The following is a 21,116-nucleotide window of genomic DNA, read 5'->3' as shown; positions in this document are numbered from 1 at the left end:
AGCATGTATTAACTACAATTCAACTGCCTAAAAGAGGCTCGTGGACAGTCCTGAATACTTTGCTGTCTTCCTTTAATCATGCTATGACTAAAAAATATTGGCTAATTAATGACATTGATTAAGGTGAATACATTGAATATGTTAATAATATTTCAAATCAAACATATCCATATGCAAGACTTTCTATACACCTCTACCAGTGCTGGCTTTTGAAACAAAAATCACAATCTTCCCTCCACCAGTGAGCTATATTTAGAGCAGGCCCACAGGCTACTCATATGGTCTTTGGTGGGGGGGCTACCTGGTGCTCACGAGCCCCATATCTGTGGATCAGTTCCTCTCCCACTTAAGGAATAAGGAATTCTGTTTTCTGGCATCATGGGATTTATTTGCTCCGCGTCGTCATCCATTTTTCATCGGGCCGACATTAGGTTTATATAGTAGCTGTAGCAGTTCACCTGTCGTGATGTATTATTGTGAAATATGCGCATTGTATATTTGATGGCTTCATGTCTACGCTGTTAAGAGCAGAGAGCACAGGACATCGAAGGCTCTTGCTCATCATGAGGGAACACAAATTTGCAGCAATGAGGGGGAAGGGCATCAAGCAAGTATGTAACTTGGTATTAATTCTGCAGTGTGTGTTAGTACACGCGCACCAATGGCATCACAAGTCGCGGTGCGCGTGTGTGTGTGTGTGCATGCTTTTGCTGGCAGTCTCTCTATGCTCATCCATCAATGTGCCAGGCCTGATTAGCCACACAACACTGTGCTCCAGCCTAGCAGATGGCACCACATAATCACCCCCAAGTGTGTGCGCGGGTGTGTGAGCGGGTGTACACACATGCATATATCTGGGTGTGTACCTGTATGTGCATGAACACCTTTCACCTAGTTCCAACAGGTCGGCCTGCCTTACCTGGCTTACGTATGCGCACACGTGTGCATTCAGAAACAAACATTCATGATGAGCATAAGCACGTACAAACAAGTTCCACTCTGGTGAGCCACAGAAAGTATGTAAAGCACACCTCTTTTACAACCAAGGCACAAGAAGGACATTTTTTTAAATGGAGCTTCGTATCAAGTCGTTTTACAAGTGCCTCCAAAGAGTTTAACACAACACCTACATTTTAAACACTGTCATGCAGTTAAGTCTCCAACTCTCGCCACCAAACTTTTGGTGGCAGCGTGTTCACAGTACGACTTACTTGTTACAGTGATGCTTCAAGTGCCTCTTGTAGCTATCCTCTTGCAGTAGATGATCAGGATTGCAGCTGGCAAGCCAATCCGCTCTTGGTGTCTGAGGGGCTGGTGCTGTGGGTTTCCCTTTTTTGCCCTTTCTGCCTCGTGGTACTGGTGTTGACAGTCCTGAAGAAAAGGGGGAAGCGGTGTTTATGGTATATAGCGTCGGTATTTATGGTGCACGACTCACAAAAGCAGATGTAAACAATCATGGCGGAGCTCAGAGATGCGGCAGAAAAGCACACTTTTGGAGCGAGGGGGGGGAAAAGACTTTATTGCAGACCAGGTTAGTGTCCACAGAGTGAAATGCCTCTGGGAGTTGTTGGATTTCCCCACACAAAGGTTGTTGACCATTCATATTGAATGCGTTTTAATATTTTAAGATTGTTGAGCCGGTCTTGTTTTGGACCTCATTATCAGAGCAAACACACGCCTAACACACCTCAGACATAATAATCGAATAAAAGAGAAAAAATGGATTGTCTTTGTCTACCTGACCGAATGCATCTAGTAATATGTTCATTTTCATAGTTACCAGAGTGGTTGCTCAATGTTTTGGTTGTTCCATCTTCACTTGGGGTGATCAGATCCCATATGAAGCTTTTGATGTTTTCGTCGCCACGGTAATGCAATAGACAGTATGCTAGGAGCGCTCGGCAGATCGTCTCCACATCGGCCTCCTTCAGGGGGCGCTTGAAGCGGCCATGAGCCAGGATGTCACTCCATCTGCCCCAGCTTGAGAACAGGAAAGAAAACGATTACCTTTTAATCATTTATGTATGTGGATAGATTGACCACTAATTTAACTTTGAACAAGGATGTGGAAAATGTAAGTATTGTAAAATCTGGAAAACGAATGTATGCCGAATACAATTATAGAGCCCGGACTCATTTGCATATTATGCAAAACAACACAAATCATTTAGAAAGCTTGTAATATGAAAACTAAGCTACCTAGACAACTGGCATGACCTCAATCTTTCATGAACGTCCACATCATGGTGTCGAACAGCTCAGACACATGCACGCGAGCGGAACAGGATTGTTGACCCCACTTTCACTTGCGACCCACCTAGCTCCCGTGTGTGTGTGATTCAGACAAACAGCACCTAAAATTACAGCGAGGCGGGGCAGTCTTCACACTGTCCCGAGCAAAAAAATCTCCATTCTGTAAATTTCAGTGCTCACTGAACCGTGTAATCTGACCTTACTCGGATTCAAGACTGGTTAAAATTGTGGACAAGTGAGTGGGAGTGACATGAATGACAGGAAAAGACGACGAGCATTCCCAAGCAAGGACAGAGCCAATAAAGACAGTGTGTTTTTGTGTCCTACAGCCTCGGGCCACAAGGCTAGACTGTAACAATAACAATGCCCGCATCTCACTAGCCCCACTGTTCTTCTTTGCACATACAGTCACGCCAAGTCAGCCATGAAAATGGACATGCTCAGTATAATAACCATCTATCTGCAAGTGTGTCAATTTGCTCGTGTGCACTGTACAGCATTGAGATAACAAACATAGAGGCTATTATAAAATGCATTTCAGTATACTCGTCTACCTGATGAGCTTCTAGAAACAATTTAGATCTAAATAGTGAGTTTTGTTTCACTTCATAATGCAGCAACCTTTGATATATGCAGATTTAAGCGTTTCACAAACCCATAGACTAGCAGGTTCTTCTCTACTCTGAAGCACTCAGATCGAGGGTAGCCCTGGACTTTGTCTTGGGGTCGTCGTGGTTTGGACAAGGGTCTGCTGGGTTCGTCCTCTTCACTCTCCAGCTCTGAAAACTCCATCATCTCGTCCTCTTTCACACTGCTATAGTGACGCGTCTGCTTTCTTACTCTTGGTGTGTCGATCACCAGCGTGTTCTGGAAATAAAAACAAAACAGAAAATGTTAATAATATTCCATTCAGTTTTAAAAAGGTAGTGGCAACAGGATTTGTGCATGGTCATTGCGCATGACCGCTTTTCATTTGTCAAAGGGTGTTGCCACATTTGGAATGTACTGGAATGTCCAGTTTCCATTGATTCGGTTCTATGACAATTTACGGTCAATATGAAATAGGAAACAATCTTAAAGTCCAGAAGGCCCAAAGTCCACCCGATACCGAGTTTACTGAGGGTTCCATTCATGTAAATTAATCCGTCTCATTGAGAATGCACCTCGTTAAACACGACCTGTTCTGTACCAAATTAGAATAATTGGGTATTTTTTCATGTGCTCCATTCCTGATGGTGGGAAAATTGCAGCTCATATAAACTGCCAATAATTATGCCGTCTAATGAATTACATTTAGTTTAATTAATTTAAATGCCTCCTGCTTACGATAAATATGCGCAAGCTGGGCAGTAGTTAGCGCAACCATTATCACTGAGGGCTATGGACATTTCCATTTTAACATCTCACAATAAGAAATCCCGGGGGAGCAGCCCAAGTGGAGCATATTCACTCTCTACGAGCTGGATTAAATGTTCTAATGGAGGCTTCTCAAAGACAGGCAACAGGGAGGACATAAAATAAACCAGGAGGCACAATTACAAATACACAATGAATGGAACAAATTAATGGTGAGGCGGGAATGATAATAAGAATATTAAGCAGAGAGTTTCTGCGTTTGAGGGTGCTTATTAATGATTATGATGACTGAGCTTGGTTTTGTCAGCAAATCCCTGAGTGATATCTGTGAACCCTCTGGGCATCTGCTTTTTGTTAAGTAGACCTAAGCGGCTTACATTCTCGATCTCAAACACACAAGGACAAACATTGGCACGTTGACAACAGGAACATGGGAAACAGGTAATTAAAGAAGAGCATGAGAGGCTTCTAAAAAAATAATATATCATTCTTTTTCAGATTTTTCTGTCGCATTTTCTAGACTGACATAGTGATTGGTGACATCACCAGTATGTGTGGGGAAAAAAACGAAATGGGTTATACCCGTCCATTGATAGCATCCAGGTCCAGTTCTGCCTTCTTGGCCCATTTCTGCCAAAAGTCGGGATCCTCCAGAGAAATGTCTGTTCTATTACCGGGAGCAACAAAACTGGCCTATTGAGATGGAACAAAAGTTAATTGGTGACAATCATGTAGCAGACATTTACCGTAGTATACGAAGGTTAATGTTTGGGTAAGTAAAGTCCTTACCTTGGCAAAAGTAGAACCTTTGCCCTCAGACTCGATGGTGATGGTATGGGTCCGCCTCTGAAGGATCTGGTCAATGTCTTCCTCACAGAATTTGGAGCCTTCATCCTCCTCATCCATGAGTGCTCCATATGCTCCCTTTCTCAGTAGGTCTTCAATCTCCTTCTTGGACAATTGCTGAACCTGGACAAGAAATAAAATGTTTTACTACACAATAAATTATTTGTGCTGCTATGGTGTTTATCAAAGAATGGTTGAGTCTGAGAAACTTCATCTGAAGATGCCAAAAAGGAGGAGATCATTGGCTATTGTATTTCAATGTTTATGGAAAATAAAAATTGATATTGTAACAAAAACTTTAACGAGATGGATGGACAAAAAGACCCAATAAAAAATATCAATGTGTGTTCAGCATGTTGCCAGTTGTGCCGCTTACCCCACTGTTGGCATTCTCGCGCCCACTCATGCTCTGGAGGACTGCCTTGTCAAGACCCAGTTTAAGACTGGCCTTATCAAACATCTCTCGCTCGTAACTGTTTCTGGTGATTAGCCGGTAGATTTTCACAGCTTTGGACTGGCCGATACGATGACATCTCGCCTGGGCCTGAAAAAGGAACATTTTTAGAAGCTCATCACAATATATCACACCACCTAGTTCATACCTGCAAGTCATTTTGAGGGTTCCAGTCAGAATCAAAAATAATGCAAGTATCTGCTGCAGTCAGGTTAATGCCAAGTCCACCAGCTCTTGTACACAGCAGGAAGACAAAACGGTCAGAATCTGGTCTGGAGAAGCGGTCTATGGCTGCCTGCCGCAGATTACCACGAACTCTGCCATCAATACGCTCATAGGGATAACTGGACACAAAAATTGCCCCCCCCTCAGGTTTTAGTAATACTGCATGTGACAAATGAGCCCTTTTGAACTCCGAAACAACAACAACCCATCTCACCGTTTTTGGATGAGATAATCTTCCAAAATGTCCAGGCAGCGAACCATCTGACTGAAAACCAGGACTCTGTGACCACCGGCCTTCAGTTTGGGCAATAGTTTGTCAATGAGCACCAGTTTGCCAGCAGCATGGACCATCGCTTGGAGGGGCATATCTGGCATGTCCATTCCACTGTGGGAGTCCCTAAACTCCTCAATGATCTTCTCTTCTGCTCCTGCATTAGATAAAAAATAAAAAAAATGATCAACCGGAACAGCTGCTTTGCTGTGTAATATTTATCTCGGACTTTGAATGTATACCATTAATGAGATAAGGATGGTTACAACATTTCCTCAGCTCCATCATGGTGTTGAGGAGATTAGGGACACCACCACCTCCTCCTCCGCTACCACTGCCACCACCACCTCCTCCTCCCGCACCTCCTTTTGACAAGAACGAGAAGTTCTTCTCTAGAATTGCTCGATAGTATTTCTTCTGGATGTTGGTGAGTTCCACCTACCGGAAAGAGATGAACATTTTCACTTCTCCAGAAGATGATTTAAACAACAATGCGTTTATATTATTACAGATTCAAATGATGAAGCCTTACCTCAATGATGGTCTCCTCCTTAGGTGCCAGATTCTTTTCGACATCCTCCTTTAGTCTTCTCAACATCATGGGCTTGAGAATTCCTTGTAGATTCTGAACCTTTGGTACAGACATAATGTTTAAGTGTTTATTGTAATCCCAAAGTCAAAATTAAGATTTTTAAGAAAATCATATAAATGACAAATCACATTCTTACCTGTTCTTCAGTCTTAAGGTCTCCAAATTCAGTCATGAATGTCAGTTCAGATGGGAAACGTTCTGGCTCCAGAAAGTTAAGCAAGCTAAAGAGCTCCTCCACTGTGTTTTGAAGCGGAGTCCCTGTCAACAGAACTTTGTGTTCCTGGATGAGAAGGTAGCAAGTAACAAGAAATTCAGTGAAAGGGGAAAAAAATAAAAATAAAAAAAATCAAATTCCATAAAACATCAGCAACACTCATGCTCACCATGTCCATCAACTTGAGTCCTTCAAGTAGTTTGCAGTTTCGGTTTTTCAGCCGATGGGCTTCGTCTATGACCACACAGCGCCACGGGATGCCGCGAAGCTCTGGACAGTCGGCCAGAATCATCTCAAAGGTGGTTATAACGGCGTCAAACCGATACGCTCCCTTTATTACTTTACCCTGGAAAGCATGGAGAATAGGCAAAAGCGATAGATTAACACAACTAATCAAATAAACTTTACAGAAACTTTTCAACAAATTTTAGTTACCTGTGTATCTCTGTAGTACATCTCATAGGCCTGGATAGTTCTTCGGCTAGCCTGGCTGCCATGGTAGACCACAGCATTAAGCTCAGTCCAAGTCCTGAACTCTCTCTCCCAGTTAGGAATTGTGGAGAGTGGGGCAATAACCAGGAATGGCCCCTGAATGCCCTTCAGGTAAATTTCGTAGAGGAATGTAATGGACTGGATAGTTTTCCCCAGACCCATCTCATCAGCCAGTATACAGTTACGTCTGTGAAGGACAGGAGCGGAGGAACTTGGTTAAAGTGCGCTTATGATCTGAAGGGACTTTGCCATCCACATTTATTAATGCAGCTTTCCCCAGGAGGCTAAATACGGCATGAAATTCTGCTAACAATCGAAAAGAAAAAACAACAACATGGTTTTACTCACGAGTTGTACCAGTTGAAGGTAAGCCAGTTGAGACCTTCTAGTTGGTATTCCCTGAGTGCGTTGCCGTTCCTGTAATCTCTTGACCCTTCTAATTTTGTCCATTCAGCCGCCAAAGGCCGATCCTAAAAAACAGGACATGAATAATAATATAAATATATTTGATTTATAACGCATTTTAGATCAAACAAATAATCTCAATTTTCTACAACATAACTAGGATGACCCCTGACCTATCCCCAAGTTCTCCATTCTATACTGCAAAACCACACATGCACATTTTTGGGCCATTTTCAGATGAATATTTTCGGTTGCCGAATTTTTTTGTGCATCTCTGGATAGTGTTTTGCAATTTCCTTGAGCAACATTGCGACAAGAGTGCTTCAGAAGATGCAGTAGGCAGTAATTATAGGGGGCTGGACACAAGTTGAGGAATAAGTGATAAAAAAAAAAAAGGCCACAACTAGACAGCTGCTTCTGTTCAGCATTAAACACACTGTTAGTGGTTTGGTCAGGCCACAAGAGCGGGGCGTGTATGTGTGCGCGCGCACGGGCGACCGCAAGAACGCTGCCCCGTGGAGAGCAGTTAAGGGGGCTGTAAATCTGTAGCAAGGAAGGCGCAGGCGGCAGGCGGCAGGCGGCAGGCCAACCCACACACAAACACCGGCATCATCTTAGGAGAAGCTTTGGTGACTCGAGTGTTGTGGGTTCAACCTGCGGCAGACTTCACATTTTCACTTCAATGTGTGTGAAGTAGTCGTATTTGATTGTTCTTGCTAAAATGCTGTATCAATATCTATCCATGATGGTCACACTCCATTGTCATTTCCAAGTAAATATCTAAAATTAGATCCCAGTGATAAAAAGAAAAACTTCTAAAAAGCAACTCTGCAGTATCATGTGTGGAAACAGCCTAAAGTTTCAGACTGTCATGTTACCTATACAAATAGAAGGCTTAAAAAAAAAAAAGATTAAAAATGTAAAAACTCAAAACCAGTGTAATTTAATTTGCTTAAGCAATATAATGGGAGATACTTACCACTTTGTTAGTGTTAGGTGTGCGTGCAGCAATACGTTCGTATTCTTCTATCTTGGATTGGTCGATATCCGCCTTGAGTTCCCAGGTGGAGTCTTCATAGGGTAGACTGCACCATTTCACCAAATATAAGGTCACCCTCTGATTCATATGCACACAATGAGAGAGATGCGTGTGCTTGGTGAGTATGTGAGAGCTTCAAACTGATATCAAATATCAAGCTGAGATCAAAGTACCTCTCCGTTTTCATCTGTGCTCTCTGAAATGTCCAGGACGCGATCTACCTCCACATAGTCGGGGTTGAAAGGCTCGTCATCCATCTGGACGGAAACCAAAGAATGAGTTTACCGTTGCAAGTTATGTGGAACTTGATTGGGAAGGGGACACATTTCAATTAGACAATAATCTTTTATAACATATGGAAATTGTGGCTGTCAGTAAATTACATTACACGGTACTTGAAAGCGGCTGGATGTACACTGCATGGTTCAAGTGACAATATAGATGCACGCCATGGAGGCAACCTAAAAATAAAAGCAGCACATGGAATCTGATAATTTCTGTCAAATGTGAACAAACCTGATTTGTATCGGAAATCTGCCAACGCAACCATATGCAAGGTTTCAATAATTGCCATTTATGATTGCATTAATGTTATTGCTGCCCGCTATTTTGTGTAATCACTTGAGTGCTATTTGTATTGTTTCATGGGTTCCATAGAAGATACGTGCAAACGGTACGATATCGGTATTTAATTGAAATGGGTCACTTCGAACTGCAATGTAAAGCCAGCCTGGAATGTTAGTGAAGGGCTGATTGTCGGATAGGATTCAAGTCTGACCTCGGTGATAAAGGTGTTAAGTAATTGCTTGGCCTTGAACCTTTTGACCTTCTGCTGTATTCTCTTGTCTTTCTCTAGTTCTTCTAACTCTGCCCAACGGCAATGGAGGTAAGAACTGGGAGAAAGAAAAAAAAAAAAAGAGAGAGAAATAACAGTTAAAATTCATTTTATTCTAAATCCAAGTGTCTTCATTTTAATGGCATTCTTAATTATAAGGTGACTTGGGATAAGCATGATTCAAAATACATGTGGAACAACTGAGACGGACGGAATGAGAGAACGTGGAAAAGTAGGTCTCGACACGGTCGAGGAAAAATGTTAAGTGTGTCACTTACAAGCCCTTGAACTTGACATAGAACTCCTCCACTTCCACTTCTTCCCGTGACTCCAGCTAAAAGGCAAATGAGAAAAAAAACCCCAGAACAATCAGTCAAGCGTATTACTAGAGAATATGGCCATGCGGAGAGAATTTTAGAAAACTGTAAAATTGACAAAAAGAAGAAAACGTAATCACAGACTGCCTTAAATTTCCCCCTTCATTTGCTTGTCCCTTCCTATGAAATGAATTTGAACTGGCACAAGTTCAGACAACTCTGATTTCATAAATGCATAAAAGTAATAACAGCGAGGTGGTTTAAATAGAGTTAAAATACATTTCAAATTCAGTGCGATCGAAAGGAGATATAAATCACTGGACGAAACTGCTCTTCCATTATCCATAACTTATTCAACACAAACAAGTCCACAAATACGCACGCACTCCACCATGCATGCCGCACCACTACTACTGTAACGCCATGAATCATCAATCACGCTCACACATGCAGCCTGAGGAAACGCTAGCTTGGTGTCTGGCGTTGCTCGTGTTGTGGTTTTGGCTGTGTGCCAAGCCTGGGGTCAAAACTGAATGGAGTTGTGCACGCGCGTGAATGCTTGTGTGTGCGCGAGAGCGAGCGAGCGAGAGAGAGAGAGAGAGAGGCAATTGGCAAGACAGCCGGCAAAAGCGAAGTTGGCTGCTCGCTACTGTTTTAGCATAGTACATGTGTTCGCCAAGCGACAGGCTTTCTTTAGAACAAGCCGCGTCGAATAATACCTGGGCTTAACTTAGAAGTTCAATCTATCAAAAAAAAAAACAACTAAACTTCTGGAGTGACTTTTAAGCAAAGACTTTGGAAGGGGTTAAACTTGGTGGATATGTGTGCATGTCCGAGCTCACCTGTTTCTTGGTGGTACGCACACCCATGATCTTCTCCACAACTGGTCCATCAGCATCAGCTACATCCTGGAACCCCAAAATAATTGCGTCCTTATAAAGCCTTGTACGTGTTGAGTTATGAACATCACTGGTGTCGAGTGTTACCAGAGATACTTGAATATCACATTACTGTAGATGCACAAAAACTTGGAACCTTGTAAGCGAGACCGAGCTACCCTCAGACTATACCTGCAGCTGTGTCGATGGGGACTTTGGTGCTGGTGAATCATCTCCAGTGTCATCGTCATCAGAGATTCGGAACTCCAGGTCCTCTGTATACCGCTTCCTCTTCACTTGTCGGCTGGAGCGCCGCTTCTGGAGGTCAGAGGAGATGTGTGAAGTGTTTCTTAAGCACCATAGCACTTCAAGCTTTTATGAGTTTGAGTCAACTGTTGTGATTGGAATATCGTGTCTTAGATCAGAAATAATATTTGCAAGGTCATTCAAGGGATAAAATGGAGGAACGTGTGAATTTCACACTAAGGGTTCTCAAGAACATTTGTACGTTTGATTGGTGCAGCATGAACGCTACTCTAAAGAACGCTTTCAAGGAGTTCTGTACCTGAATACCATCCTCATCCTCCTCTTCTGTGGGCGAGGGAGGCGGAGACTTCACCTCCACATCTTCACTGATTGATGACTGTCGCTTCCTCTTGGAATCCTTCTTGGCAGCAATGGCGCCATCTTCGGACTCCGCCTTCTTACTGCTATTGGGGGGAGGGGTGACAGTGGGGGGGGTCGAAGAGGAAAAAAAAAATGACTATCTCTTGGAAAAAATTATAAACACAAGACAACGTTGCTCTTTTGCCATGCTCCTAAACTAACAAGGCACGTATGTGTGTCAATGCGTGTGTGTATGTGTGTGCATATTCCTGTCCCAGGGCAGTCGCCATGTTTGATTTACCCATTTAGAAATCATTAGTGTGCCTCAGGCTCCGGAACACAGGGGGTTAATATGATGAAAGACTGCAAGGGGGTGGAGGGGGGGGTAAGATGGAGAGATGTAAGCAGAGAGGAAGCACACGAGGGCCCAGAGAGAGAGCAAAAGGGAGGGGTGAGGTTGAGAGGCTCCCATGCTTCCTCTAATCTCTGGCATGGAAAGAAAGACGAGCTTGCGTGTGTGTGTGTGCGTGCGCGCGTGTGTGTGTGTGGACGCACTAAACAGGAAGTCCAGAGGACACCCATGTACCATGCACTTCAGCATGTGTACACGCAGCACTGCATACATTCAAAATCAGTTCTAGCAGAAGAGGGATAGTTCTCGACAAAAGAATACAAACGGCAAAAGCTAATTGGCTTAGGTGCACATTTGAACTTTTCCTCAACATGATTTATAACCGCAACGCAAACTTACATTTCCGCCGACAAGCAAATTACTTAATTGGTCAAAACCCAAAGTTCAGCTTTTGAAGGTGTCATAATTCAACTAAATCGTGCTGCAAAAATAAGTTCGATTGGCAATCACGACAATGTGTCCTCCTGATTTTCCTTCGGTTTTTTTAAATGATGTTGAATGACATGGAGTCTCCGGAAAAAAACAACTAAGTAATCGTGTAATTTTTGCCAAGACCTAAAGTACACGGACAAAGACTCAGAATGAAAAAGTGGGCGCCGAGGGAACCGTGTGCACGGAGCTTCATCGTTTGAGACCCAATTCAAATGACATACAGGATCTCCAAGCCTGCCCTTCTGCATCACAGCATGGATGTGCATCTCTCCCTCTCCTGCTCTGTGGCTCTCTGCTAGTCCCTCCTGCTTGCTCACTCCCTTGCTGTCCCTGGGGCCCTTCTCCTTTCATCCTCATGCCAAGAGCAATAACCATCTCCGTGGTAACGGCTGGTCATGTGACCTGCACCTGTTCCTCTGGCTGGTTGCCACACGCTGGAGCCATCTGGCCACACACCACACGCACGCTCTTCTCTACTTGGCTGCTTCTCTCCCTCCTTCGTCGTGGTCTTGCTTCCTCAACTTCCTGGGTTATCACCCAACCACACTTCATCTTCTGCTGAAATGTCTTTTGCTCTTGGATTCTCACTTAAAAAGTAAATGCAAGGTTGGAGATCATCACAATGTATCCCACCAGGTATCCTTCAATTTTTTTATGCTATTGTATATGGACCATGAAAGATTGAAGAAAGTGATGACCATTTTGGCCAAGGATGCGTTCTGCGTTTTTGCGTTTTCATCCATACTAAGATCCCGACAGAAGTTGTTCACGGCGGCGAGCATGCCATCACCTGCAGAAGTAAACAATGCGTCATTGGCCTACAAGCAATGTTTCTACTGTAACCAATCATGTGCGTCACTTGCCAGATAGAAGATTGCAGGATTATTGCATACAAACTTTTTTTTTTTTGCGTGTAGCCATGTTAGTGCAATTTTGACTCGCTCACCAACACGTCAAGAGTCGGAAACATTTACCTCGCAACTCCCCATTTCTACTTCTCATTGGCAAGCAAAGAATTATCATACTGACTGATATGAAATATATTGCGATACATTTTTCCGCCATATCGCCCGGCACGGTACTAGAAAGTGTGTCTGGGTGTGTGTACTGCAAACAAAATCCCCACAGCGCACACGTGCACACACACATACACACACAGGGAAGGGAGTGGCAGCTAAGAGCTGGGATATTTATAGTTGCACTTCCTGAGACAAGTAGACAGAGAGGCGGTGCGAGCGAACAGGACGTAGAGAGAAGGTCAAAGGAGCGAATTGAGCTGACTTGGCAAAGTAAAACACCTGATTCTTTCAGTTGGCAACAAGAGGGCATAGGCCCACCATCATTGAATTACTCAGGATGAGATTAGTAATAAAAGTTAAGTTATTGTGGTTTGCTTCTCTATTAGAAAACATCTCTCCACAAACACTATTTGACCGGTGATTCCAAACCACGTCTCCATGATAATAAATCTGTGTATCCACCTGTTGCCATTCATAGGGCAGAACAAGTCGTGATCAATTAGAAAGGCCCACTTTTCACACTGATTAATGAGTAACGTAAAACGATAATCATACAACCATTATCGGATTTTTATGACATATTTGTTTGGTGGTGTGCCGTCAGATACAGTATTTCTAATGTAAATTGGACGCCATTTTATGCGTCATTTTATTATGCCACAAAAAAAAATGATATCTCCAGAACAAAAGGCAAATAAAGGGATGATGCTTGGGTGAGGTTGGTCCACCATTTTAGAGTAGCAGTGAATGGTCGGCAGCTATTATTATGCTAAATTAACCTGGGAGCTGCAGGACGCCACTCAAGATGGAGGGAAGCCAGAAAACAGATAACAGCTAGTTTGTTTACTCACTCACTCACTCACTCACTCACTCACTCACTCACTCACTCACTCACTCACTCACTCACTCACTCACTCACTCACTCACTCACTCACTCACTCACTCACTCACTCAAGCAGACACTGATCTGTGGCCGTGGAGTGGTCAGCAGCATGGCCTTCATTATCATTAGACGCCATTTTCTGCCACAAAGAAAAAAAAAAAAATCCCTCCCCCAATCCACATACAAAAATGCCTGCCCCCTCATCGCCTCGCTAACAATTTACCCCCCCCCCCCCCCCGTCGCCCCTCCCCCTTTCTTTGCCAGTGGCCGATGGAAGCATGCATACGCATAAGCCCACCTCCCCCAGTGTTGACCCTTGCCTGCAGCTTTGGCCCTCCCTCTTCCTCAGGATAAAAGGGCCAGAAGAAACAGAGAAAAAGAAGGAAAGGGAATGAGACGGAAGGCCGAGAAAGGAGCGAGAGAAAAATGGGGGCTGTCCTGACACATTCCACTGTCTGATCAAGTTTCCACCTTCACAATGAAACCAACTTTGACTTTATCAGGCAAATAGTCGCATCTCCACTTTTGCCCCGTGTTTTTGGAACAAAAAGTCAGCAACTGAGATACATGATAAGATAAAATGGAGAATGATTTGATTTGGATTAAAAATCTGACATGATGCATTAATGGTACGCCTTATATAAGGACAAAGTTTTAAAATGGGTCATTCATCGAAGGTGCGCCTTATAGTCCGGTGTACCTTATAGTCCGGAAAATACGGTAATCAGACAATCTTTCGTCATACAGTGGAAATTTTTAGGGACATTAATGTGCAATATTCCTTTTTATAGTGGTTATCATATAATTCCTACCTGGACTTTTTGGAGATCTTGGCCTTGGGTGTGGAGTTCTTAACTTTCTTCTCCTTGGGTTCTTTGGGAGTCTTGGGGGTCTTGGGTGTTTTAGGCATTTTGGGGGTCTTAGGCTCTTTGGCCTCAGTGCCCTCTGCCTTATCCTTTGGTTTCTTTTTCCTCTTTTTCTTCTCAACAGGTTGGGAACCTCCATCTCCAATTTCTGCGCCAGTACCCTGCTCACACCCTATTAAAGGAAACTCTGACTTGATGACTTCCTTTAATTTTGTCATGGACTTTTTTCCTTCTTCTTCTCCATCGTCTACTTTTGTTTTCTTTTTCTTCTTCTTTTTTGGCTTAGTTTCCTGGTCACTGGGCTGCTCTGAGCTGACAGGCTGTCTAGTGTCACCAGTGCTGACAGCCAGTCTATCAGGAACCATTACTGAAGCATCAGCAGATGGGTCCAACTGGGAATGCTGAAGGGGCAAGAAGAAAAATGCAAGTTATTCTCAAGCGATTTCATTCTTTACAACAAAACAAAAAGCTTCAAGAGGTGACTAGATTCAATGCATGTTATGTCACGAGACATAGGATCAAAATGCAGAGAAGACAGAGAATACTTTGTCGATTGCTGCGTTGATAAAATGACATCTTTTGATGGGGGCGGAGTGGGAAACTGGAAAAACTAGGCTTGTCATCATTGGACGCAATCTCAATGCAGACAAATATGCAGATGAGATCCTGCAGTCAGTTACAGCCACTACAGTCGAGGATGAACCATGGCGTATTACGGTTATACTATATTATCATATATATATACTATATTGCTCAATTTCAACCATGTTGCTCTTATTTATTTATTGCTCTTATTTATTCATTGTATGTGCCTTCTTGTTTTTATTTTTTGTATTGTTTACTTGAATGTTTTGTTTGTCCGTGGACCAATATATATATTACCAAGATAAGAGGTGACGCTTATGCCCCCGACCGTAATTACATCATACTTATATTTTGGTTTAGCCTGCAAAAAAAAAATCCTCAAAATTTGCTGTCAAAATAATTCATTGAATAGCAAAATGTCTTCTCGCAGAACGAAAAAATCATTTCAAGCCTTGCTATCCAGGCACACATGGACTGCTACTTACTCCTGTAATTTCCTCCCCCCTCTTCAGCATCAACATTCTAACCTTAGTAAACAAACTGGCTGACACCTCATTTTTCCTTTTTTGCACTCCTGCAATTTCAATCCTCTTTCCTTCTCTTCCTTATTGCTCCAATATATGCTTTCTGTGAAAGGAAACTGGTTACCAGCTGTTGAGAGCCACTCCAGCTGCCTCTCCCCCCTGCCTCTCTTCCATTGCTCCCTCCTCCTTTCTTTCTTGCTCCAGCTGCTCAGGGTCCCAGTAGCAGATGGGAAATCAGGCATCATGACACGAATAAATTATCTCCATACTTCAAAAAGTCACAGTGTGTGTTTTTTTGCGAGTATCCGTGTCATTCGAGCAGAAGAGATTATGCCTCAGAGTGTTTAAATGTATATGGGGGGAAGAAAATTGTGACTGGTGTGTCTAAATGTTCCGGAATGTGTGTGTGTGTGCATCAGTAAATTTAACAAGTAAAACAAACTATAGCCCAGCTTGGATGTGCTTCACGTGGAGATGGGGGGGGGGAGGTGCAATCACTCCCAAGTCCACTTGCATCAGGCGAAAGCTAATGCACGTCACACCCAAGCGCTGCAAGGTCACACGTCGCACTAAACACTGCACGCAAACACTTGCTGACACACGGAAATATAGCTAGAAAAAAATGGGGGGTGAGAGGAAAAACAGAAATGGAGACATTTGGGTTAAACAGCGCTACCATGCTGCGGGTTTAAGGAAAAACACCTCCGAAATAGGTTATGACAATAGCTAGCTAAGCCTAGAAGTGGGGCTTGATGAAGAGTATCTTGGCCAGGCATAATCAGAAGATGTAACTCGGGTTTCCCTTTTCATTGACTTGACCAGATGTGGATCCACTCCGCCATGGTGACAAACTATCCCACTATTGCTTTGACCGAGGAGGCTGACGAGGGGTTGCTAAGTACCCTAAAGTGAAATCCTCGCCCAAATCCATCCCCAATTTTTGCATTTGAACTCACCCAAAAAATAAAAAAATAAGGGCATTAGAGAGCCATTTCCTAGAAGCTGCAGCGATAGGGCGAGTTAGATGGTTTGGCAGCTTGCTGACGGCATTCATAAGCGGGGGAGGGGTGAGATAGGCATGTTATATGTCAACTAGAGTGCGGCACGCAACAGCGCGTGCACGTGCGTGTGATGTAGAATAAAGGTCAAAGAACAGTGCTGTGCCAGAGCTGTGACCTTGAGCAGCTGACGAAAGCCCACGTGCGTGTGTGTGTGTGTGTGTATGTGCATACGTATTTGTAATAACTATGCTTAGCGAACAGATGGAGCTTAGTCGAGGAGACACACCGTAATCACAACTGACTGCCCAGTCTGTGTGTGCAAACATGCTGTAGTGGTTGTGTGTTTTTCCAAACAAGTGCATCACAACAATCATCCATCAGTAAGTTACGTTGAACTATAGTTCAGCAAACATGCACACACAGGAAAAGGTTTCCGCCACCAAGCTCCATACATCCTCTATCCCCTGGCACATCTCATTCCAGACCACAATGTGGTTTGTGTGGGCATCTGAGTGACTGTGTGGATGGGAGACTGTGCGGCCTGCAGACTTGGGATGGTGCATGCGACGAGCAGAGGCGACAAGCGGCGTTCACCAGCCAAACTAGCATCTAGGTCAGGAGCGCTAGATAAATTGACTGTGACGACTTAAATGTCAACCACAAAACACAGGTCGCAAAAGCTAGAGGTAGGGTGGGTGATGGTCTGGAGGAGCGGTAAGCAGAGAATGCAGAAGAAAAGGCGATTGGATCTAAGCACGTGAGCCCACAGGGCTGCCATTGTTTGTGAACGAGTCGGTGGAGAAAGGAGGCTTTGAGCTACTAAACAAGCTAATAGAGCAGACGGCACCACCAGCAGTAGCAATGATGCAAAAATCATCCTGAAAAACACCAATGTCACTATCTTGGATGCCATCTTGCTTGTTTTCCCCACGTACTTCCTCTTAAGGGGCCCTCATGGGCTTCTTTTTTTCTCCCCCCCCGTCACCCTTTCGGTCTTAAACTATCTCCCTGAACATCTGGCTACATAACAATAATGAAAAGAAATAAATAAGACTGGGAAAGAGACCTGCAGAGGGAGCGGAAAGAGAGGAGACAGGGAGGAGGCAGAGACAGGAAGGGAGGTTTCCTCTAAAGAGGCGGGGGTGAAGTGGGAGCAAGGGGGAGGAGAGATTATGGTGGTGGCGCCTCTATACGTGTGTGGTAGCTTGTGTGTGCGTGTTGCAAAAATCCATTTCCCCACACACATAGAGGCACAACCACACATGGCCAAGAGCAGACACAAAAGACCAGAAACACAAAGTGACACCAGCATGAAAAACATAAAAATAAAAAATACCCACAGAGCCTCACTGAACAGTGCCCAATGTACCGCTGTGTTCTCGTATGTCATGTGCACACAAACACGGCAAACTTTCCTTGTACTCCAAACACAGAAATGACTCCACCCTCACAAAAAACAAACATTCACATATAGTGCATACTTGCATGAGGCCCCAAAAAAAAAAAAAAAAATCCTGTGTTGCTCGTACAGGCACATAGCAGTGCAACTACAAAGCATTTTTTGGTGGAGACTCACCTGTAAATTAGGCACTTTCTGTGGGGTGGTGGGGGGTGAGGAAAGTGGGTGGGAGGCAGAAGGTGGCGGTGCCCAATGGTGGGTGGCCTGGTTGGGGGGAGGGGGCGTGCTCTGTAAAGGGTGGGGGGACAGGTGAGTGTGCTGCGTCTGAACATTTTGGTTGGGTGGCAATAAACCGTGGTTCATAGGCAGACTGACAGATGGACCCTGGAAACCGAGAGGAGAAGGCTGCATGGGCTGGCCGCTTCTAGAGGCTTGTTGCTGGGAATGGAGGAGATGTGGATCTCCTTGGCTAACTGGTGCTTCAAGAGGCCCTGAACAGAGAGGCAGGACAATCAGTTACATCTAATCAGCATAATAATAATTATTTCCAAGTTTTATCATCAGTCATACGGAATGTAAAGTACCACTTTGTTTACCTTGTTGTGGCTGGAGCAGAGGCCGATTTGGGCCAATTTGGGGACGCTGTTGTCCCATGCCAGAATACATCTGCCCTGCATTGGGGGTTATATTGTGGGTCTGCTGGTGTTGGTGTGGAGCAGACAATGACGTTTGGAGAGGTCTCTGAGGATGTGCGATAGAATTTGGTGGGGACTGCAGGGCCGTGTACCCTGTAACCTCTGTGGGAACTGCTAGTCCTGCACTAGGGGGCCTGACCTGTGGAGGAGGGGGGGTTGGTGTTCCCAAAACCCGCATGGGGGACATTGATGAGGGAGAAGGGTAGGATCCCTGAGCTGGGGGTGGAAGGTGGGACTGGGGTTGATTTGGGGCCTGGGAGTGGATAAGGGGGTGCATAGGCTGGCCCTGTTGCCCTGTCGGCTGTGGTGGCAGTGGGACTGAATGTGTCTGGTGGGACGGCCCGGAAGGGTATCGCTGCCCCGGCTGCCCAGAGGCTGGGCCTGATCCCTGGTTAAACCTTTGGCCAAGCTGCCCAGGTCCCATAGCGGGGCTTGCGTTGCTACTGACAGTAGCGTTTGCACCCTGGCCAATCCCAGAACCCATGGCACCATACTGGGCTTGATAACCAGGGTATTGTCCAGCCCCAAAACCGCCCATACCTTGCTGATGTTGATGAGGATGCGGAGGCTGTCGTGAGGGAGAATGTGGGAATCTAGGTGGGTGGCTCACATTGGGGTAACCTTGGCTTTGCGGCTGCGGGTGTCTCATTTGACCCCCCACCATTCCAACATGCCCCATGTAGTGAGACGGTTCTTGAGTAGCTTGGTGAGCCAAGCTCTGTTGTGGGTAATGTTGAGTTATGCGTGCTGCGTTGGGTGTGGGTTGTTGGCCTTGCATCCCACCATAGTTGCTTTGAGACAATTGGAAGGCTCCTATCTGGTTGGGGCCACTCCCCGCTTGCGATGCTGCCTGCTGGTATGGTGATCTACTTTGATGCGGTTGCCCCCAAACGCCAGCTCCACCCGCTCCACCCCCAGTCTCACCTGGGTAACCGTGATGGGCGTTGCTTGAGTTAGCAGTATTATGATAGTGGGAAGCCATGCCATTCATAGTTGCATTGACATTTGGTGGCCCCGGGCTAGGACCATTCTGTGACATCATTCTTCCTCCGGGAGCACCGGCCTGTTCATAGCCTGCGTAGGTGCTGTGGTCGTACATTTGGCCCAATTTAGGCTGTGCTGCTCCAGTACCAAGGACCATCCCCTGGTTGTACGCCCTGTTTCCCTGGTGTTCGTGGTTGAGGGGGGGATTAGTCTGCCGGGGTAGAGTGTTGGATTGGCCCGGCGTTGGCTGCTGAGGAAAACAGTCTCCTAAACCATCCAATCCATCTGAGAACAGCCCTGCATCATCCCCAAATAAACTCAACATCCCTGGGTCCGCCATGGCTGGGTGGGGGCCCACAGAAGGGATGAGTTAGTGCAGGAAAGCCCTTTGCAGCTCCTATCTTGCTACTCCATGGTCCTCTTTAAAGATTCCTGACAAGAAATAGGGGAGGGGGGGGCACAAATTTAGGATAGCAATCGCTAATGACGCAGAAAATGCAGAGGAGAAATATAATGCTATTTACAATTCTATACTTTACCTTCCACAAGCATCACCGACTTATGAATTAAAATAAAATTCCTAGCATATGGGAAATGTATTGAAATTTGTTTTTCATCATATTATTCACATTCAAAGCATGACATTCACACAATTAGGTTCCTAATCCTCCGTTATCACAAATCTAGTGGCAAAAAAAAAAAGGGCGCTTAATCGGTTCCCTACATGACGTCATGATCAATGGACGTACATGAATGGAGGTGAAACCAACCTAAAAATACAGGACCAGTAGCTTCACCTATTTGAACAGCAGCAGCTGTCATCCAGCCAGCAATAACAGGTAACCAAATGTCAAATATTTATACACACCCTGTAGCCTCAATAAACTGAAGTGAGTGGCGAGACAGTCCCTTTGTCCCGGTTGTAACATACTTTCTCTGTTGTGCAATATTTGTTCAACTTCAAGAAGAATAAAATCAGAAAAAAGCATGTTTTCTTATTTCACTTTTTACATAAAACTCTAAGTTCCTTAAGACTTTCAGATTTTGGTCTGAGACTGGTAGAATTGTTAGGTGTAAGACCAGCATTTTTTTTTTTAAATAAAAAGTAGCGCTCAACAGCAAACTACAGCTTCATTGAATTTTCAGCTTCATCCTAAGATTTTTTCTAAGTTTTTTTTATATTTATTGCTATAACATCCTAATTCCTAATATTGGGCCAATCCTGTATCCCAAGCATCGATGTGTAATAGTCTTTATTAAGTTATTATTATTATTTTTTTTAAATTCCCCTACCATATTTCTTTCAAAGTAACTTAAGTAGAGAAGCACTGGTGGTAAAGGAGGCAAATTTTCTGATCTGGACTGGACTCAGAAGAGACATTTTGTACATTACAGATGAACGTAAATGAGCAAATCCTGTGGCATACCTAAATATAAGGGCTGTGTAATATTTTAAAAAAAAATATTGCAATATGGGCCAATAAGTTACTTACTCGGAATTGTATGCTTATCAAACAATCAGACAGAAACTTT

General features: G+C 44.3%; 1 protein-coding gene across 6 annotated transcripts in view; it reads right to left on the bottom strand.

The window, feature by feature from the left end:
* Positions 1-21,116, bottom strand: part of chd7 (chromodomain helicase DNA binding protein 7) — a 40,443-nt gene that overhangs the window by 11,000 nt on the left and 8,327 nt on the right. For 4 of the 6 annotated variants that reach the window (XM_049746308.1, XM_049746309.1, XM_049746311.2 and 1 more), the window contains exons 2-25: positions 18,501-20,015; positions 18,082-18,395; positions 14,342-14,796; positions 10,743-10,887; positions 10,370-10,495; positions 10,142-10,207; positions 9,261-9,316; positions 8,926-9,040; positions 8,321-8,404; positions 8,088-8,225; positions 7,052-7,173; positions 6,647-6,890; positions 6,381-6,557; positions 6,134-6,277; positions 5,938-6,036; positions 5,648-5,843; positions 5,349-5,562; positions 5,058-5,253; positions 4,832-4,999; positions 4,399-4,578; positions 4,192-4,302; positions 2,909-3,120; positions 1,781-1,980; positions 1,212-1,371 (exon numbers count right to left, since the gene is read on the bottom strand). In XM_049746308.1, the coding sequence (XP_049602265.1) occupies positions 1,212-1,371; positions 1,781-1,980; positions 2,909-3,120; positions 4,192-4,302; positions 4,399-4,578; positions 4,832-4,999; positions 5,058-5,253; positions 5,349-5,562; positions 5,648-5,843; positions 5,938-6,036; positions 6,134-6,277; positions 6,381-6,557; positions 6,647-6,890; positions 7,052-7,173; positions 8,088-8,225; positions 8,321-8,404; positions 8,926-9,040; positions 9,261-9,316; positions 10,142-10,207; positions 10,370-10,495; positions 10,743-10,887; positions 14,342-14,796; positions 18,082-18,395; positions 18,501-19,923 (5,345 nt within the window). In that variant the 5' untranslated portion in view covers positions 19,924-20,015. The remainder of the gene's footprint in view (positions 1-1,211; positions 1,372-1,780; positions 1,981-2,908; positions 3,121-4,191; positions 4,303-4,398; positions 4,579-4,831; positions 5,000-5,057; positions 5,254-5,348; positions 5,563-5,647; positions 5,844-5,937; positions 6,037-6,133; positions 6,278-6,380; positions 6,558-6,646; positions 6,891-7,051; positions 7,174-8,087; positions 8,226-8,320; positions 8,405-8,925; positions 9,041-9,260; positions 9,317-10,141; positions 10,208-10,369; positions 10,496-10,742; positions 10,888-14,341; positions 14,797-18,081; positions 18,396-18,500; positions 20,016-21,116) is intronic. The other 2 variants (XM_049746313.1, XM_049746312.1) reach the window with 2 other exon arrangements.

Source organism: Syngnathus scovelli, chromosome 17 (assembly GCF_024217435.2).
Source record: "Syngnathus scovelli strain Florida chromosome 17, RoL_Ssco_1.2, whole genome shotgun sequence".
Classification (NCBI taxonomy): domain Eukaryota; kingdom Metazoa; phylum Chordata; class Actinopteri; order Syngnathiformes; family Syngnathidae; genus Syngnathus; species Syngnathus scovelli.
This window is presented reverse-complemented; position numbering and strand designations above follow the sequence as displayed.